This window comes from Varroa jacobsoni, unplaced genomic scaffold, assembly GCF_002532875.2.
Source record: "Varroa jacobsoni isolate VJ856 unplaced genomic scaffold, vjacob_1.0 scaffold_1070, whole genome shotgun sequence".
In the NCBI taxonomy this organism is placed as follows: domain Eukaryota; kingdom Metazoa; phylum Arthropoda; class Arachnida; order Mesostigmata; family Varroidae; genus Varroa; species Varroa jacobsoni.
Window position 1 is genome coordinate 529,228 of NW_019213972.1, and position 16,640 is coordinate 545,867.

Sequence of the window (16,640 nt, forward strand, 5' to 3'; positions counted from 1 at the left end):
CATACTCTAACAAAGTATTGTATCATTACGCTCAGGTAAAATTACTCTTCGTCACCAATTGTCGACTATATTTACCCGAAGGGTACCTACATACGACACAAAAGCCATGTTTATTGAAACTTTTCGAAACCGTACTTATTTGTTTTTGATTTGTCAACTTTAAAGCCCATCCCAGGGTTTGTTTTCACTAACAGTGGCAAAGCGACAGAGGCGACTCGCATGGCTCGTGACGGGATCATGAAAGCAAGAACATCCATGTCGGTACCTGTTAGTTTTTCTAGCTTCTTCAATAACTCCTCGTTTTCCCCGAGATAAAATCGAATGCTGTTCCTTTTGTTATGACAGCTGCTTCTTCGATAATCAATCCTTTGTTTAACTATGCTCAAATCACAGAGCTGCCAATAACCTGCTCCAAACGATAACGGTCCGACGGGACGTTTCTTAACTTCTTTTCGAGGTTCATTCTACTCAGTTTAGCCATTGCATTTCCGTTTAACAAGTTCCTGTCCTTTCTTGAGCCATGAAGTTGTAACCTTTGCCCATGTTATTGTCTACCACGTAACCATCTTGTTCTATTAGTGCAGGAATCATTTATTTTACTATTCCGATGAAGCTATTAAAGGAGACACCGAAACGACCCCTTTTAGACGCCCTGTCTTTGGTAGGACTTTGGCTCAGAGGACGGCACTGAGCCTTCGCGTTCTCATTCTATAGACACGTACGGCATATGCGAGTGAAAGAGGTTACCAGTCGCAGTTAATTAGGTACATCTTTTTCCAAGAAAGACAAGGCGAACATAAAAAAAGGCTCGTTAACTAGTAAGGAACGGTGCATTTTGCTAATAGAGTGAATTTGGAACTGTATCGGCCTGTTGGCAACAAAGCTTCTACTTGTCTCTTCGGTAGAAGCCCTTTAGGCACAATAACGATACTAGTAGACGAGCACAAAGGCTTTTAAAACGTTTTCCACTATCAAACTACTGTGAACTCTTTTTGGAATTGACTTGAAGCACTAAGGCTTGGACATCAAGTTCTGCTAATGGAGACGTGAAAGTGCAAATTATCAACAGTCAGGGCTGAAAGATAAGTCGACTGAAGAAGCTCAAAGCTACCAACACTATCCTGTTGTGGCTGAAGTAGAATGAGATCATCCCAGTCAATTAGGTAACAAAATAAGGTAGTGCATAGGAAGTTAATAGTAATGCTCCGTAACAATCCGTCTCATACTACTAAACGAAGCAATGAACGATTAGAAAATGGAATCAAGAATAAGCAGACCACTTTGTTTCGATATAACCCAATGAGGAAACAGAGCCTGTCGTAACAACAATAAGCTACATTTTAATGGTCAAAATTGAACCAGTTAAGCTTCAAATAATGGCCGTCAGACTCTACCCATATTCTTAGGACTGTAGGTTTTAAACGCTATTAACTTTATGTAATACTAAAAAAGGACACTGTCGCTGTTACTAAAGGTTCAAATATAGTAAGTTAAAACTTATGGCCCTTTTAAACAATTCAAACTGAAAAGATATATTAATTTGGCGATTAGAAGGTCGTTTGCCCCACACGGGTTGTTAACAACAACTGTAAGGGGAACTTGAAAACGCCTTTGAGTTTGGAAATTCGACGATGATCGAGAAAGCCTGTTTTACAGCTACGTGAATAAACGTAGAGGGTGTAACAATGTAGACTAGTTTAAGGCAGGTATTGGGGAGGGTTGCATGCGACAATAGCTATACGGGCCGTTCCCATTTTTCAGCAAGGAAACGTTCATCTAAAGTATTAATATTGGATTTCGAGTATTTTCGAAGAAGATACGCATGCGTTTAGGGCAGTTTATCGAGATATTTGTTATTTTATTGTTACGATTATCGAACGTTTGTTAAACAACGAAACAAACGAAGATTTTTTTTTGTCTACCACAATTGCAATACTTCGAAAGCTATGTTTTCAAAAGCAGACTGAACGCCACTTACGTTTGATTAGAACCATTGAAATGAGTTAGATCACATGATCTGTCCGAAGATCACTGCATATAAAGCTTATATGAAGATGTCATCAATGCTAATTCTATAAAGAAATAGAATTGAATGTCGTCAGACTACAACTTAGCTTAATACGAATGCATATATACGTCAAGTTACACAAAGATGTCGTGTTTACCACAGGTGATTATTTTTTTTTTTGTTATTATTATTATTGTTTATATGTGTTTTTGAAATCTTGACGGCCTTATTAGCATAAAACGTGATTGAAAATATATGCACCACACTGTAGATAATCGCGATTATGTATCAAAGTATTAAAATCATTCCTAACCACAATTGTTATACAGAGCTCACTGCCACGAAAGCATAAGCCTAACTCGAATTAACTCACCGTTCTTTCTGCAGAATCAATTTTATCACATTAGCACACAAACATAGAGGTTTAATTTTTCCTGTTTCGTAGTGCCGGAGCTTTCAGCGATAGCATTAGGTACATTTTGCCTCGTACAACTCTAGCCTCCCTCACGTTAAAATCGATCCCCACGTATACGCGACTATAGTTCAAATTTAAATAAAAATAAAATGCTACTCAAAGATATCTTTCTCTCATACATATTGCTTCAACTTGTTCAGTGCCGTCTTATACCATCTGAACCTTCTATTGTCATACTTTATAAACGCATGAAATAGATTAAGTCAATGCGTTGATGTAATGATCTAAGCGTTTTAAAAAAAATCCAGTTTTAGGTTAAATTAAAGTATTCGTTAGGTTATTTCAGATATGCCAGCTGTGAAGATATACGATATTTCAAGGTCAAGACTTTTCAAAAACTTAACAGACAATTTTGGTTATATATTTGGCCATTTATATGGTCACAACTTATTTACCAAGATTACACGTATTTTACGTACAGCTCAAGTTTTAAGCCATATAAGGCTCTTTGTGTAGAGTCTTCAGCAATATACAATTTTAGTACTTTCTGAATTACTCTATTTTCTAATACAGACGCTTTAGCTACTCCAGAATGGCGCCATGGGGCTCACGCACCTTGTAGACACAGCAGTTGACATAATCCTACTACGGCAAGCGTCCAGCCCGAAAAAGCAAAACCTCTTAGGAAGAACAATATTGGCTGGCCGATTTTACTGAGTATAACACCGGCGGCGTAACATTTAAACTACAGTTTGTGCGCGACGTAGACGAACTTGCGCCCATCGCAGTACTTTTCTACGTGGCCATGACAACTAACTGTAATCTTCAACTCAATTCTAACACCTTCTACTCGAAACAATCACAACAATAGCCATTTGTCCACTGATATGAAATATGGGGCTCCGTTTCTACAAAGCTGTCTAGCAAGACATTACTACTATTTGAATAATCGAGCCCTGTAAACTAGGCCATCGTAAAATTTTAACGAGCCGGCTATACAGGAAGACTCATTGCTGGAAACGTCCTGAATAGGAGTTTTCAATATTGCGCGCCAAATGCTTGAAGAAGGGTCAGGGACATAATAGAATTTCGGTTTTTATATTACTAGAGTGAAAATTATGTTGAAAATTTGAATTTACTTAACTGCGTATTACCCTGACAAACCCTTCACAGTGAGTTACGCTTGATTTTTGCACCATATAGGTTCCACGTTTTATGTACTCTACGTTACCTGTAGCTAAAGAAAAATTAGGCAAAAAACAATTTCATATTACCATTATATCTTCAGGGGGTCTGATTGTTGTGGAGAATGCGACAGAGTCGTAACGCTCTGATGATATACAAGCATTCACTTTTGGACATACGGTAAAAGGGTCCCTCTGCGTAAGCATGTTTATTGTACCAATATCATTCCAGGGCGCGCAGTTTAAAATTTAGTCCGATCCTCGTCGTCTAGTATCTAACTTGAAACATCATGGCTATATCTGTAACAATATAGAACATGAATTCGCGTATATTATTCTGACACGTATGGTGGTCCACCCATAGATATCGTTTGAATATATGAGCCTTGAGCTTCTTCTACGTGTCCGGGCTATCCACCACGGATTCGAACTAGTATTGAGTAGGAGTTCAATTATCAACCTGACACAAGCCCGAGCAGGCGCTGATGCGGCTGGCCGCAGATACCTTCCGCTGTAAAAAAAAAAATAGTAGGTTTGGCGGTAACGTAACTCGCAAGACGCCCCTTGTCCGTAGCATAACGGCTTGGCCGACCACATTATCCTTAAAATAAGAAGCCATCTCGGCAACTTGGCTTCATTATCCTTTCGGTGTCACTACTACCGGTACAAAATCGATTGTCCTGCTCTGTATCTGGCCGTTATATATTGCAACAATGACGGAAATACCTATTAATTATTATATTACCCGGACTACGTTTCGATCGTCAGGCATTTTAGCAGTCAGCCGGCCCCCATTACGAAGCGAACTCTGTCTATACTCGGGTTTGAATTTAGACTATAACGGGTTGTTAGGATTAGCATGCACATGTGTTACCTACTAAACTATTTCAGGGACAATTATTCGTACCTGCCGCAATACAAACTGACTCCATAAAATACACAGACTTATAAAAAAAAAAAATATGTATGATTAGCTTGAAGGGTTATATGTTCACAGCAGCCGAATCATGTATTTTGTGACTTTTTTTTTTCGTTTTTGTAAATTCACGACGATCAGAGTTCGTAGGCCCTAGCTGTGCTCCAGAACGGTATTTATTAAACCGAAATATATCTGAAAAGAAATAGGCTGGAAGAGATGCACCTCTCATCGTGAACGAATTCAACTGTATGTTTGTCATGATGTTTTTAAACTCACACATCGTTACTTTTTTTTAGCAGATCACCGTTGACTTCATACTACGAGTCAAGATTTTCACCTTTACAAAGGCTTAGTTATGAAACTGTGACTCTCGTCATTAATACACATATTGTTATGCAGTTCGTGTCTCTTTTTTTTACGTTTACTTAATTTTTTTTAAACCTTTTCTTTTACGAAACGTACATAACTCCGAAAGGCGTTGCCTACAACCAATGCGCATATTTGCAGAGATGAAAACGTGTTGTAATAGAAAGAAATATGTTATTTATTTTTTTTTGCTAAAATAACGGTGATCGTTGTTTGTAATCGGTCACAGATCGACGGGGAGTTGTGCGTTAACCAGAGTATTTAGCTGTGAACACTGTTCCTCGTTACGTGAGTACGGGACACATGTTCGCTGCAGGATTGAGCCAGTAAATCGCGTGCACTCTAATTGATCTCCAAAATTTGCAAAATGAGTAAATAAATTAATAATACTTAATAAACGTTAATTGCAATGTATGCTTACGGCACGTCCAAGAGGAAAGCATGGTACACTCCCCCCAGCCGATACTTTTGTGCTGTTTTGCGTGCCACTTTGTGTATGCTAATGTCGGCTGTGTACATACGAAGATGAAAGAGCGTTTTTTGGTAATCCATTTTCAAAGATAACACTCTTTGGGGGTATACATTTATTGGCACATGAGCTAAAAATAACACAAACTATTATTTACATTTTGCATTTGAAGTTAAAGCGGTTGTTCTGTCTGACGGTTGTTCGACTACTATATACTAGGTGGTGCCCCATCTCATCCCCCAGAGTGGAGTCTCTGGTACCAATTGTCGTTTGTCTCACAGCGTGAAACCGCCTCGCCCGCCATCGATCTCTCGACTACGTTGGTTAAGGAAGGTGCGAAGGCTGAGGAGTCGATTTTGACGGTGAAGCTGATTCTGGAGTTCCTCAGAACTCATATCCCCCACGTTGATAAGAAATATTCGCTGTTCTTATCAAGATGAGAGTATTTCATCGTAATGTGCGTAACTATGGGTAGATAATGTATTTCGTTCGTCGGAGACACCACAAGCTCAAAAAATTACATGAAGAAATTCCATTGTGCAGAAAAATGGGTACATAGCTTTAGTTATACTTATCGATAAATTTTTTTTTCCGAGGCAAATTTTTTTTCTAACGATAAACTTGCACATGCGATTAGATGCTTTCTTCTTTATATACTACGGAGAGTAGCAATAAGAAGTTTACCAGTAAGATTCAATTAGTCCTAGTAGTAATTTAAAGCGAGTGGATTTTTGCTAGTTTTACGATAGAGAAAATAGTTTTCGCTCTGCTCCTCTGCTGCTCAAAAAACGTATTGTGATGCAAAATTTTACTGAGACAGAGTGCGATATGCATTATTGATTGTCCCTGATCTCTGCACTGCCACTGTTTCGCAAAGAAGACAGAAGGTGCGCGTAAACTTATCTTGAAATTAAATTGTGACGAATGAAACTTTAGTAAGCCGCTATTACTTGAAGACCACCGTATCACGTCGGCCCCTCTGTAGTAAGCTTCCCCAAACGAGGATATGATGCTCATAACTGCGAAGCGAAGGGGAGTTGCCTATCGTTAGAGATGGATATTATCTATCGTACTAATGTAGGCACTGCCCGTCAACTAGGACAGCAAAGGAATATTGAGTATTTGAATACAATAGATCATTGATGTATTGCCGTTGCTTCAAATAACACGCAATGATCCGGAGTGGCGAAACGCAGCAGAACCATTAACTTGGTAACTTCACAAATACATATTTCAGACTAGCACCTATAATGCTTAAGAAAAAAAAGGGGTTTCTTCTACGAAGTGGATAAATGAGCGGAACAATGTTAGTATGCAACGGTGCGTAGCCGCTGTTGTGTAGAGACACGTAAAGCGAGCCTATATTTTCAAATGGTCTAACACGAATCTTAGTGGCGTGCTTTTATCATAAGTAGACCATCAAGTTGTACTCGACAATATTCGACGTGTTTACAAGTTCAAATAGTTAGGTGGACTAGAAGTAAGCCTTTTTAAGACTATGCCAGTTACTACGAGAGTGATGTTTTCCTTAACTGAATAAAAATCAGATCTATAAAATCCTCCCACTGACACCCGTTGAAAATGGAAAACACGGACGATGTCCGTACGGGGGCGACTGCACAGTTTTCGTGAATGGGGTCATTCATTTCTCTCACTTATTTAGCAGTTTGACGGATGAAGCAAGGGTGCCTCGCCTCTAGGGCAAATATAGAGCAGCCAACTTAAAGCATTTCCGAACCACCGATCAATCGATAGAACAACGCGATATGACTGGTAAAAGCAATAGAAAGAAATGACGAAGCTAGAAATATGTTGTCCAAGTTGGTGCAATAAAAAAAAGTAACTAATCGATTGACATGGTAAAAAAAATAGATAGAGGTGTACTATGTCACTTGAGAATTACTTTAGATAGCTCCACGCAGGTCTTTGCAATTACCACAATCGTTATAGAGGTAAAATATAACTGTACTTTATTGCTAAAGCTGCATAATTAAGGGGCCTCCTTGTAGTGTAGTTTCGGTAAAACGGGTTTGGTTCTGTTGACCATGAGACCTTTTCTTGAGGCTTAGTCTGCAGCAATTAGAGGTAGATTATAGTGAGCATTCAACAGAACAGACGAGAAAAAATGACACGCTTTCCACCGTGTTGGGTTGTTAATAGATTGGCTCGTATCTTTTGTGCGTACGCCGGACATTGCGAGTACTTTCAAGCGAAAGTTAGTACTGCTTCTGTTACTTCTTACTTTGCGCAACAATGCTCGTATTTGGGGTGATGTCGGGCTGGTGTGGCCGTAGGTAGGTCTTGGCGTTGCCGTCGCTCAATAAATAGCCAGCTACTGCTGCGAACGGTTAGTATCGATATTTTCGAAGAAGTCGTCGGCGAACTCTTCTCCTCCTAGATCTCTTGTTAACCCCCCAAGCTTCGACACTGATCGACGACTTGTGGTCGGTAACCCCCGACAGCCGTAAACTATTTATTTGCTCTCAGACCTTTTTCTTTCTCTCTCTCTGTTCCGCTAGCAGTTAAAGAGGACAGGTCCATTCGTATCAGGTCGCATTGGTCACTCCCTTTCGGGATAAAGAACTCTCGTTTTGCTCACCCCCTCTTAAAAATTAAATTCTTTGATAATTATCGTATGCGATCGATCTGTTTCGACGCGGCAAACGAAGGCAGTTTTCTTCACGGCCCGTACGTGCATAGAAGTCGCGTATGGACACAGCTACGGCATCAACAACGGTGACGACATCCACAACGAAAACATTTGCGAACTTCATTGTGGGTATCTGTGTAGATGTGTGTGTGGGTGCATGTGCGTGCGAGTACTGCCATGTGCAATCTCAAACATGTGATGATAGAACGCCTCTGGATGAGCGTGGTGGCGACGGTCGTGTTGACTATGCTGGTGCACCATACAGAAGTTCTATTTGTATGTGTTCAGGCCGAGAGCGCTGAACGAAGCTATGAGTAGCTACAACATACAATATAGGTACGTCCTCTGGCTACACTTTGTAAAAACTACCGTTTCTTCAAAAGATTTACTGGGTATGCGTGTACAGTCAGTCTGCAGTATAGCGGTATCTGCTATCTTACGCCGTCTAGATCTTTCTCTAGACTTTGTGTGTATACGTTAGGCTACGACAGGAGGACTAGCTATGAAAAGAGAAAAAGAAAGAAAGAATAGCTTGCTGGATAGCCATAGAGCCCCCGCAGTAGAGTGTGGCCTGCTGCTTGTGATGGGAGGACGCTCGCGGTATGGCGGATGGCCGTCGTCTCCTCTCCCAGAGTGTTTCTGTTGACGGCGAACGAAATAGCTCAGTCCTTCTGCAATCGTCACCGCAGTCACAATCGGAGGCGGTGCAATAGAAGAAAGGTCATTTGGAGGAGCTGTACCGTGCCAAGGGTTTGATTGAATTCGTGAACTACACACGAATGAGTTAGCTGTAGTAGGGAAAGAAGTTATTCTAACTGTGTTCCGTTAAAAAAGCGTCGACGCTCACCTCGCCGTGGATATTCTTTCCACAGTAAGTATATTGATTAGTGCTACGATTATCTGAGTAAACTGTCACAAACAACACCCTTCTGAACGTTTCGAAGACTTCCGCGCTTCAGCTTAACGTCACAACGATTACTGTTATTATGCAAATACAAAAAATTGGGCTAAAGAGTACAGATGCTTCGGATAAAATTTATAATGATTTGTAAACCTTGTCAAGCCGTTCAGTATGAAGCAAACCGTCCCGTAGGCAGACTCGGGTGCTGGCAACCTAATCGGATATTTACAGCGTTTATGGCTGTTGTTAACCATAATAGACGTCAGGGAGATACTCGGATCGAATAAATTTTCTCATTAACACCAAATGTCTGAAAAATTAAGATCGGCTGCGTGAGGAATCTCACTAATAACAACAATATTTCTATTGGATATTATTAAAAGGGTGTACAGATCAGTACTTCTGGGGGGGTCTCTTTAGATGCTCGCGTGATTATGCTACATGCTTGCTAGATTTAATCTTATACCATGACTAGTAAGTAAACAGAAATTTTTGCCTGAAGCGATACTTGGGTTCTGGAAAAAAGTACCTGATAAAAGTAGGACAATTTATCGACACTTGAAAACTTTGTGATTCAAAGTAATTTGATTAAATTGACTTTCTAACTAATCCCCCACCGGTTTAATACCTATTATAATATGCTGTTATAAAAATATCGTATTATAAACTTGTATATCTTATGATTGCATATCCATTTATAACGTATAGCATTAAAAGTAATTGTCATAGATATCTGCTTTCCGTCTCCATGTGTTGCAGTGACGTCATCTGCAACATGCGCTATTAAACTGTTCTCTCTTTTACATATTGATGGTGAAATTTGATGTACGATCCGCAGTATTGGTTCACGTACATTCATAAATGGGAACGCTATAGGCATCGCGTTATTTGCTTCCGCAATTGTATATTGCTAAAGCAAGCTACTTGAAAGGGCCATCTTTGAAAAAGATAACAACTTTCCACTTTGTTGAGAGCGATCATAATTTTCTATAATTTAGAACATGGCCGAGTTGTACTTAGACAGATATCCGTCTTCTATGCCGAAGTCAGGCTGTACTTGCAGATGCTTGTATCGTACAGATTTCTTAAATTTAGTAGGTTTTTCCTCGTTGAGCTACCGAATACTCGTTGTGTCCTTGTCGTCCAAGCTCTAAATAGCCTTCACCGTCCGCGTGAATTCATGTGATCTACTTAAAGAAAGTTCTCAAACATTTGCGGTAGCACACAGGTTCGACAGGCTTAACAGCTGTTGGCGTTATGATTTCAGTGAATTCCTAATTATCAGCCTTGCCTAGACAGCTGACTGGCGGATTCGTCAGCTTGAAATTTTGATCTTCAGCCTGCAACGTAGGATTTTTTTTATTCCGGCCAAGTTTAATTAACGACGTATCAGTACCCTCAATGGCGGTTACCTATCTTCGCCAGCAACTATTGTACCATCTATGCTGAATTTTGAATTGTAAATATGATCAATATATCTGTGAATCTGCAAAAAATCTGCTTCCTAATATGACATTTACATTTTCTTGATACACTTCTCTCGGGAGGTTTCTTCCGAGTCGTGTTGTTTGGTGCAGCAACGGATATTAATCGTAGCAATTTCCGCTCTTTCTTTTTGTTAAGTGAAAGTTTTATCGTATGTTGATATAATGAATACTATTACGCGGGCAGAAACAAACAAAGTTTTTGCCTTATTTACGTTGGTTAGTTTCCCTGACTGATAGATGTCGGGGGGTCTGAGGCGCTTCTTATGGTCTGACGTTCAACGATTCTAGGCAAGGAATTGTGTAGTGGGGTGCTCACTTATAATGAGAAATCACTGTGACTTCATCCAGTTAATGCTTGAAAAAGCTAAGCAGTGAACTTGCTCTAATTAGCTTAGTGGCAGTTTGCTTTGAAAACGAGGCCGATTATTGTCGAGGCCTTCACGTATAAACTTAGTGCTTTATTGGGCTCTCGATTAGCATCTACTATAGGTCAGTTACACTCTAAAGCATTTACTCAGAGGGACGAACCCACGAACTTCGAAAATTTCTGGTCAGCGGGGAATGGTCTGTTATGAGAAAGATAAAAAGAATCTACTCAGCACTTTATAGAGAAGGCCAAGGTTTACATAATACAGCCGTTGAGATTGATTGTCACTGCAGAAGTTACTTTAGCCTCCGTATCTTATAGACTAAAGAACAGCTGTAATTATGAATCCACTTTTAAGATCCTGTTACAGACGCCTGGGGTATTACCGTATGACCCTTCAGGATGGGTGTTATACGAGCTCTAAGTAAGACTGTATGGACCACCAGTGATTTTGTGCGTTATTTAGCACATGTACAATGAAATATCTGTCTTTTCAAAAAGCGTCGAGATATCTGCGTGATAAAATCGTAGCCACTTAATGCGGAGCTAGCTAGGTTAACAAGGATCGTAACTGGTATTTTATAGGTCTTACAATAAGAAACCAGCATTTGAATGTTCTAAATAATGACACATATAGGGGTTAAAGACGAATTTTTTAGAGAAGCGAGAAACAGCTGTAACAATGTTTCGTGTCTTGTTCTCCAGAACCTCCTTGACTCTACCTGACGGTCATGACTGTTCATCAATTTAGCGTAATGTACTACCCCCGGCTGCTCAAGAGGCATACTTGCAGCTATTCGAAATATACTGTCTCTTTTGGTTATAGCTTTTGGCCTTGCATATACGACATGGCAAGACAATTATCATAGTTTTTTCTATATAAGCAATGTTCATTTGCCAGGATACAGAACACGACCCGTGAAGTACGCGAATGTAGCGTAACATAACAAAGATAGTTAAGCACGTAACAAATAAACTGCCTATACTGTCCCCTATATTTCCCTACTCTATACGAGGACGAGTTCTTAGCTAGCGCCGATACCTATATTATCTCTGGCTTATGTAATTACTGTTGAACCACAAGTTCACATTTGAAGGCGCATAAACGTTGGTAAAGACCTTGGCGCATAGAACTTGTTTCACCATTTAATACGGTCTTTACGATAGCCTTAGAGATTTCCTTTACGTAAGACCTACTGGTAAGGTAATTCGTGTAGCAACATAAATAGGTTTCGACGTATGAAAGTCGTACATAATCGTCACACTTACAATGCTAATTGCAGCTAATTATTCATCATCTATTAACTACCTCTTATTTTGTCTAGTTTCCGTTTATTTGTAGATTTTGCCTTTTCGTTTCTCTGTTCTTAAAGGTGCACGCAATGGCCTATGCTAGTTCGTATTACCGCCAGTCGACAGCAGGGTTTCTCATCGTGTTACTTATCAACCAAGCTGCCGCGGATCCAATAAGTGCGTACACATGCATCTATTTACCAGGTCGTGAGGCAACACGTACATACGTATGATGATTGGCATACATACTTTGCAACAATCCTTAAGCTTACTGTAATAGAGTCAAAATACGTTTCACGTATACTCCTGCTCGTTAGTGTCGTGTAGCTGTAGTCACAGACTATACACTACGATATAGCACTACGTACTAAAGTATGTGCCCTTGTGGTGTGCACGCGCATGTAGCTAGGCCATTTTCGCTAAAGCTTTCAAGTCTTGCAAAAAGTAACTTCGAATTATTACCCGCTAATGATGGTGGACGTATGTCGGAAGCTTCAATTTAACAACTGCATCCCAATCGATGTTCAGGAACTATACCAACGTTCCCCAAAATACCAAAGTTCAGGAACTATTCCCAACGTTCAGGAACTATAACAAGGTTTTGTAGTAATCGTCCCAACGATATTTACAGTGACCGGTATTATGCAAGTGGCAACAAAGGAAATGGTGCGAAACTGGATGCAGTCTCGCGCACGGAGGAGCCTCGCTGAGGAAATTTCGGCAACGGCCCGCTCACTCGGAGCTGAGTTCGCTGAAAGAACCGGTGGCATTCTAGCCGCCATTGCAGTTTCACCCTTCCTTTTGCCGCTGTGGCTTCCGCTTATGCTTCTCGGTGGGTTTTGTTTTTGATTTGTCAAAAATATAATTCAGGCATCGTGATTACCACGTTGCTTGCGTTAGAATTATCAATGCTTTAACTTATCCTGAGCAAATCTCGGTCGCATGTTCATCACTCATATGCTTTTTATGTATTCTAATCGCGGTCCCCTTAACAAAAAGGGACGAAAATATGATTTTAAATTAGAGAGCTTTGTAAATCTATTCGACCCATTGTTTATTAGTCGATACAATTTGAATCAGTGAAGGCAGCTGTGCACAATGGCCGCGCGTCTGAGTACCAATAAACTGATATTTTGGTTGATTTATTTACGACGTTTATTGCAGGGTCAGCATTTTTCATGACAACATTGGCACCGTCCATGATTCCAGCGTTTGTTCGTAGTATGACGCCGCTGCTCAACCAATTAACGCCAATGCTTTCGTCGTTTGGCTTTGATGAGGCAGCTCGGGCACTCGAGCCTCAACAACTGGCACGTTCACTCCAACCAGGTAGGTCCGATACTGTCTAGTACGATTAAACGGGTCCAAATCGGTTCCTTAGCTGAAAAGAAACAGTAAATACATGTGCATGTGCTACACCGCTGGTATCCTATTGGTGCCAATATGTTTTCCGGTATTTTTCGCAGGTGAACTCCTGGAACGTGGTCTCGACGTCCTGGATGTAAGAGACAGCGAATGTCGTCGTAAGATGTTCTGCGAGCTAGGATCGTATACTCTCGATAAGCAACCGGCCATGGCACGCTTCCTTGACCTCTTTTCTGAGACCGTCGGACGAATGTTTCCCTCGTACGCTGAATCGCTCGTGCGCGGAATTCGCGGAATTGATTGTGGGAAAATCTACGAACACTGCGGCGTATCGCCATTCGGCAAAGTGCTCAATTACTATTTTGTGTGAGGGCGTCACCTGGAACCTTTTTGTGGGAGAGATGTGCTGCGACCGAACTGGTCAGAGCGTAGAACAGACAGAGGACCACGCTGTTGTTTGTGACCGAACATGCCTGAGACTACGGCCGAATACCTAATTAGGATAGGCCAGACATAATCTCGGCAAACGAATCCGTAGCGACATCCTTGCTAGTCCTTCGTGTTGTACTTGCATCTAATTTTTGTAGTTACATTTTGTCCCGCCAGCGAGTTGGACCTGAAATAGCATTTTTCGCCCCCTGTCTGTTCAAACACCATACATCGTCGCCGTAACAATTATCCAGTTGACAGAGCTCAGCATCTTCGGTAAAGATAGAACTGCTAATATTTGGACAACAATAGCTTAAATGATGCATGTGAGCATAGAGAAAAGAAGCAGATTTTGACAGAAATGGCCAGACAAAGAGATCAAGCGTTTGATAGCTATGTTCTATTGTGCAGCTTGAGATCGCCTTTTAACGATTACTAAATTCTACAGATTCTGCCATTGGATACTCAATTATAAGGCTGGGCCAGTAAATTGATGGAGGCTTGCCACACATTTTGCACGTTGCAGAAACAAGAGAAATTGTTTGACAATTTTTAAAAAATGTTTGCTACAGACGATATGTGCTTTTACAAAAACCTGATAGCTGACAAAAAGATGTAGTCTTACGTTTCTTGTGAAGTAGTTCGTAGGCATTTAGGCAGTCCCTTATTGGCTGTTGAAACCGAATTAAGTTTACTGACATATCTACGGAGGAAACGATACCGTACAAAGAGATGTGTATTATATATTGAAACAATGCAAAAATAACGAGTATACAATGTGTTAGAATCTATCGCTCGTAGATGCTGCAATTCAAAATGTCGAAACCGCGTCTGATATTGATGATTCATTGCTAAGGATTGTCAGTTTTCTTCGCGAGCCGATAATTGAGTTTGCAACAGTGCCAAACATGTGGGTACCTAACTGGCAAGGGGTAATCATTCTACTAAATGACATCTGTTCATTTTACGATAATGTACCTTTTTGTCTCGGAGGCTTCTTTCTTCGCCTGCGTCTCCAAACTCAGCCTTTCATACGATGCAGAAATGTGCATAGACCCTTGTAAATAGAGACGAATATGTAAATAAACTCAATTGTTTGTCCTTTTTAAACAAAATTAAGATATTTGTTATCAAGTATTTAATGCCTATGCAATTAAAAAAACGGCGTTTCAGTTAGCAACATGAAAATTGGTTCTTTCTACAGTTGATCAAAGGTCGTAGAAACGATCCCTGATGTCCGTTTTTACTAATTGCCACTATTTTTTTTTTCGTGAAGTGACAATGCGCTGTGCTCCCACAGTTACCGCTATCTATTTGAGCGCTATGACTCTACGTTTTGGCGGTTTAGGAACATTCAAAGTTCCGGGAAGTTTCGAAACTACATCACATAGGTTACGCATCGCCTCCCGTCAAACGAAAGCAAGTTTCTTTCAGTACAGGTACACACGTTTCAAAAACGGTGCCGATGAGAAAATCCTATAGTAAACATCATATCTAATATAAATGTTATTTAACAATGGCACCTAAAACATACGGCATGACGTACTGCAACACAGTGACTAGCCCCCCTGAGGTATCAGCTAGTGCTACTGTTGTTCAGGGTTGTTGGCCCGAAGGTTACGTGGTTCATACCAAGCATTAATTTACTATTCTCGTAAGGGGCGCCTCTGAAACGCCTGAAATCTATATTTATCGAGCGCATGATATCAATGCTGTCTTATGACGCAATTTATGTAGTAAAATTTCTTAGCCTTGGTGGTTATTCTTCCATTGAACCGGTGGCCCAACAATCCAGTTGTCACGTTCTAAAGCTTTTCTAAGGCGTCTGTAGCACCGAAATAGGAGCTAGGCGCTGGGTAGCCGCTGAATCTTCGAAACAGTAGGTAGTAAGGGTAAAAGTTAAATTTCTTATTCTGTAAAGCCAGATCGGGCCAATTCGGCCCACTGTGCTCGTGATTTCGCTCAAACCTTGTAACCGTGTTTTAAGCTCGGTTTGCGGTATAGCAAGTTGCGAACGACATTCGCACCCACTTAGATACAGAAGGATCAATGCCACGTCTATTTTCCAACCGCGCACTCTACCAGTTAACATAAAGACATCCTAATCAGCTCCACTTAATCCCGCTCCATTTTACCCCATCTATGTAGCAACACTCCATTCTACTGTACATACGTTACAATAAAATTACGTACCATGACGACCGTCATCGTCACCCCACCGCCTTCTGATGCCTGTTATACGGCATCGGTGCTCACGGTATTCTACTATCAGCAGCGGTCCACAGGCGTACTTTGATACAAATGATGGCACAATTGTCCGATATGTAGAAAGGGCATTGTTTTGAAACGGAAATCTTAAGCTCGAATTTTATAATGTAAAAAGCGCTTGTATCCAGGATAAACAGTATGCGCTACTAGATAATTTGCACAACACTGTCAAGCATCATTCTAATCTAAAGTTAGCCATAAACAGTCATAAGGGAAGCGCTCGGGTCTATGGTTTGCATGGTTATAATATATGTAGCTATATGCGCAGAACGCTATTAAGAGAGCACGAACGAGCGTTTGGCTAAGCAGTATTATAATACATACTTATATAGAACTGACGAAACTCTAACCATTTTTACAAATAATTTTAATTTTTTATAATAGTTATATGGTTAATAAATATCCTCTGACGAGTCGTATGAATAGGTTCTCCAAGCCTCGTAAAGGTTGTGCACTTTTGGTCGATAGCACAAGCGTCACTGATACACAAACTTCCGTACAGAATGAAACGAAAGATTC

At 40.5% G+C, this 16,640-nt stretch overlaps 2 protein-coding genes across 8 annotated transcripts in view; one reads left to right on the plus strand and one right to left on the minus strand.

Moving 5' to 3' along the window:
• The window catches only part of LOC111266309 (uncharacterized), an 86,400-nt gene extending 83,076 nt beyond the window's left edge, over positions 1 to 3,324 (minus strand). For 2 of the 4 annotated variants that reach the window (XM_022843686.2, XM_022843685.2), the window contains exon 1: positions 3,039 to 3,320. Coding sequence is in view for 3 of the 4 variants with exons in the window: in XM_022843685.2 (XP_022699420.1) it covers positions 3,039 to 3,061 (23 nt within the window). In the remaining variant the exon portion in view is untranslated. Of the gene's footprint in view, positions 1 to 3,038 lie in introns of all 4 variants that reach the window. The other 2 variants (XM_022843684.2, XM_022843683.2) reach the window with 2 other exon arrangements.
• A 4,924-nt stretch (positions 3,325 to 8,248) lies between these two features.
• On the plus strand, positions 8,249 to 14,972 carry LOC111266299 (uncharacterized). Of its 4 annotated transcripts, none has more exons than XM_086970858.1 (5): positions 8,249 to 8,347; positions 12,140 to 12,263; positions 12,691 to 12,891; positions 13,224 to 13,388; positions 13,526 to 14,972. In XM_086970858.1, exons 2-5 carry the CDS (start codon positions 12,149 to 12,151, stop codon positions 13,792 to 13,794), a joined length of 750 nt encoding a protein of 249 aa, XP_086826984.1. In that variant the 5' UTR covers positions 8,249 to 8,347; positions 12,140 to 12,148; the 3' UTR covers positions 13,795 to 14,972. The 4 variants fall into 4 exon arrangements, with proteins under 4 accessions (XP_086826984.1, XP_086826985.1, XP_022699405.1 ...); XM_086970859.1 differs by having other exon boundaries at positions 8,255 to 8,347; positions 12,140 to 12,236; XM_022843670.2 differs by lacking the exon at positions 8,249 to 8,347 and adding an exon at positions 8,369 to 8,882.
• The last annotated feature ends 1,668 nt before the right edge of the window (positions 14,973 to 16,640 follow it).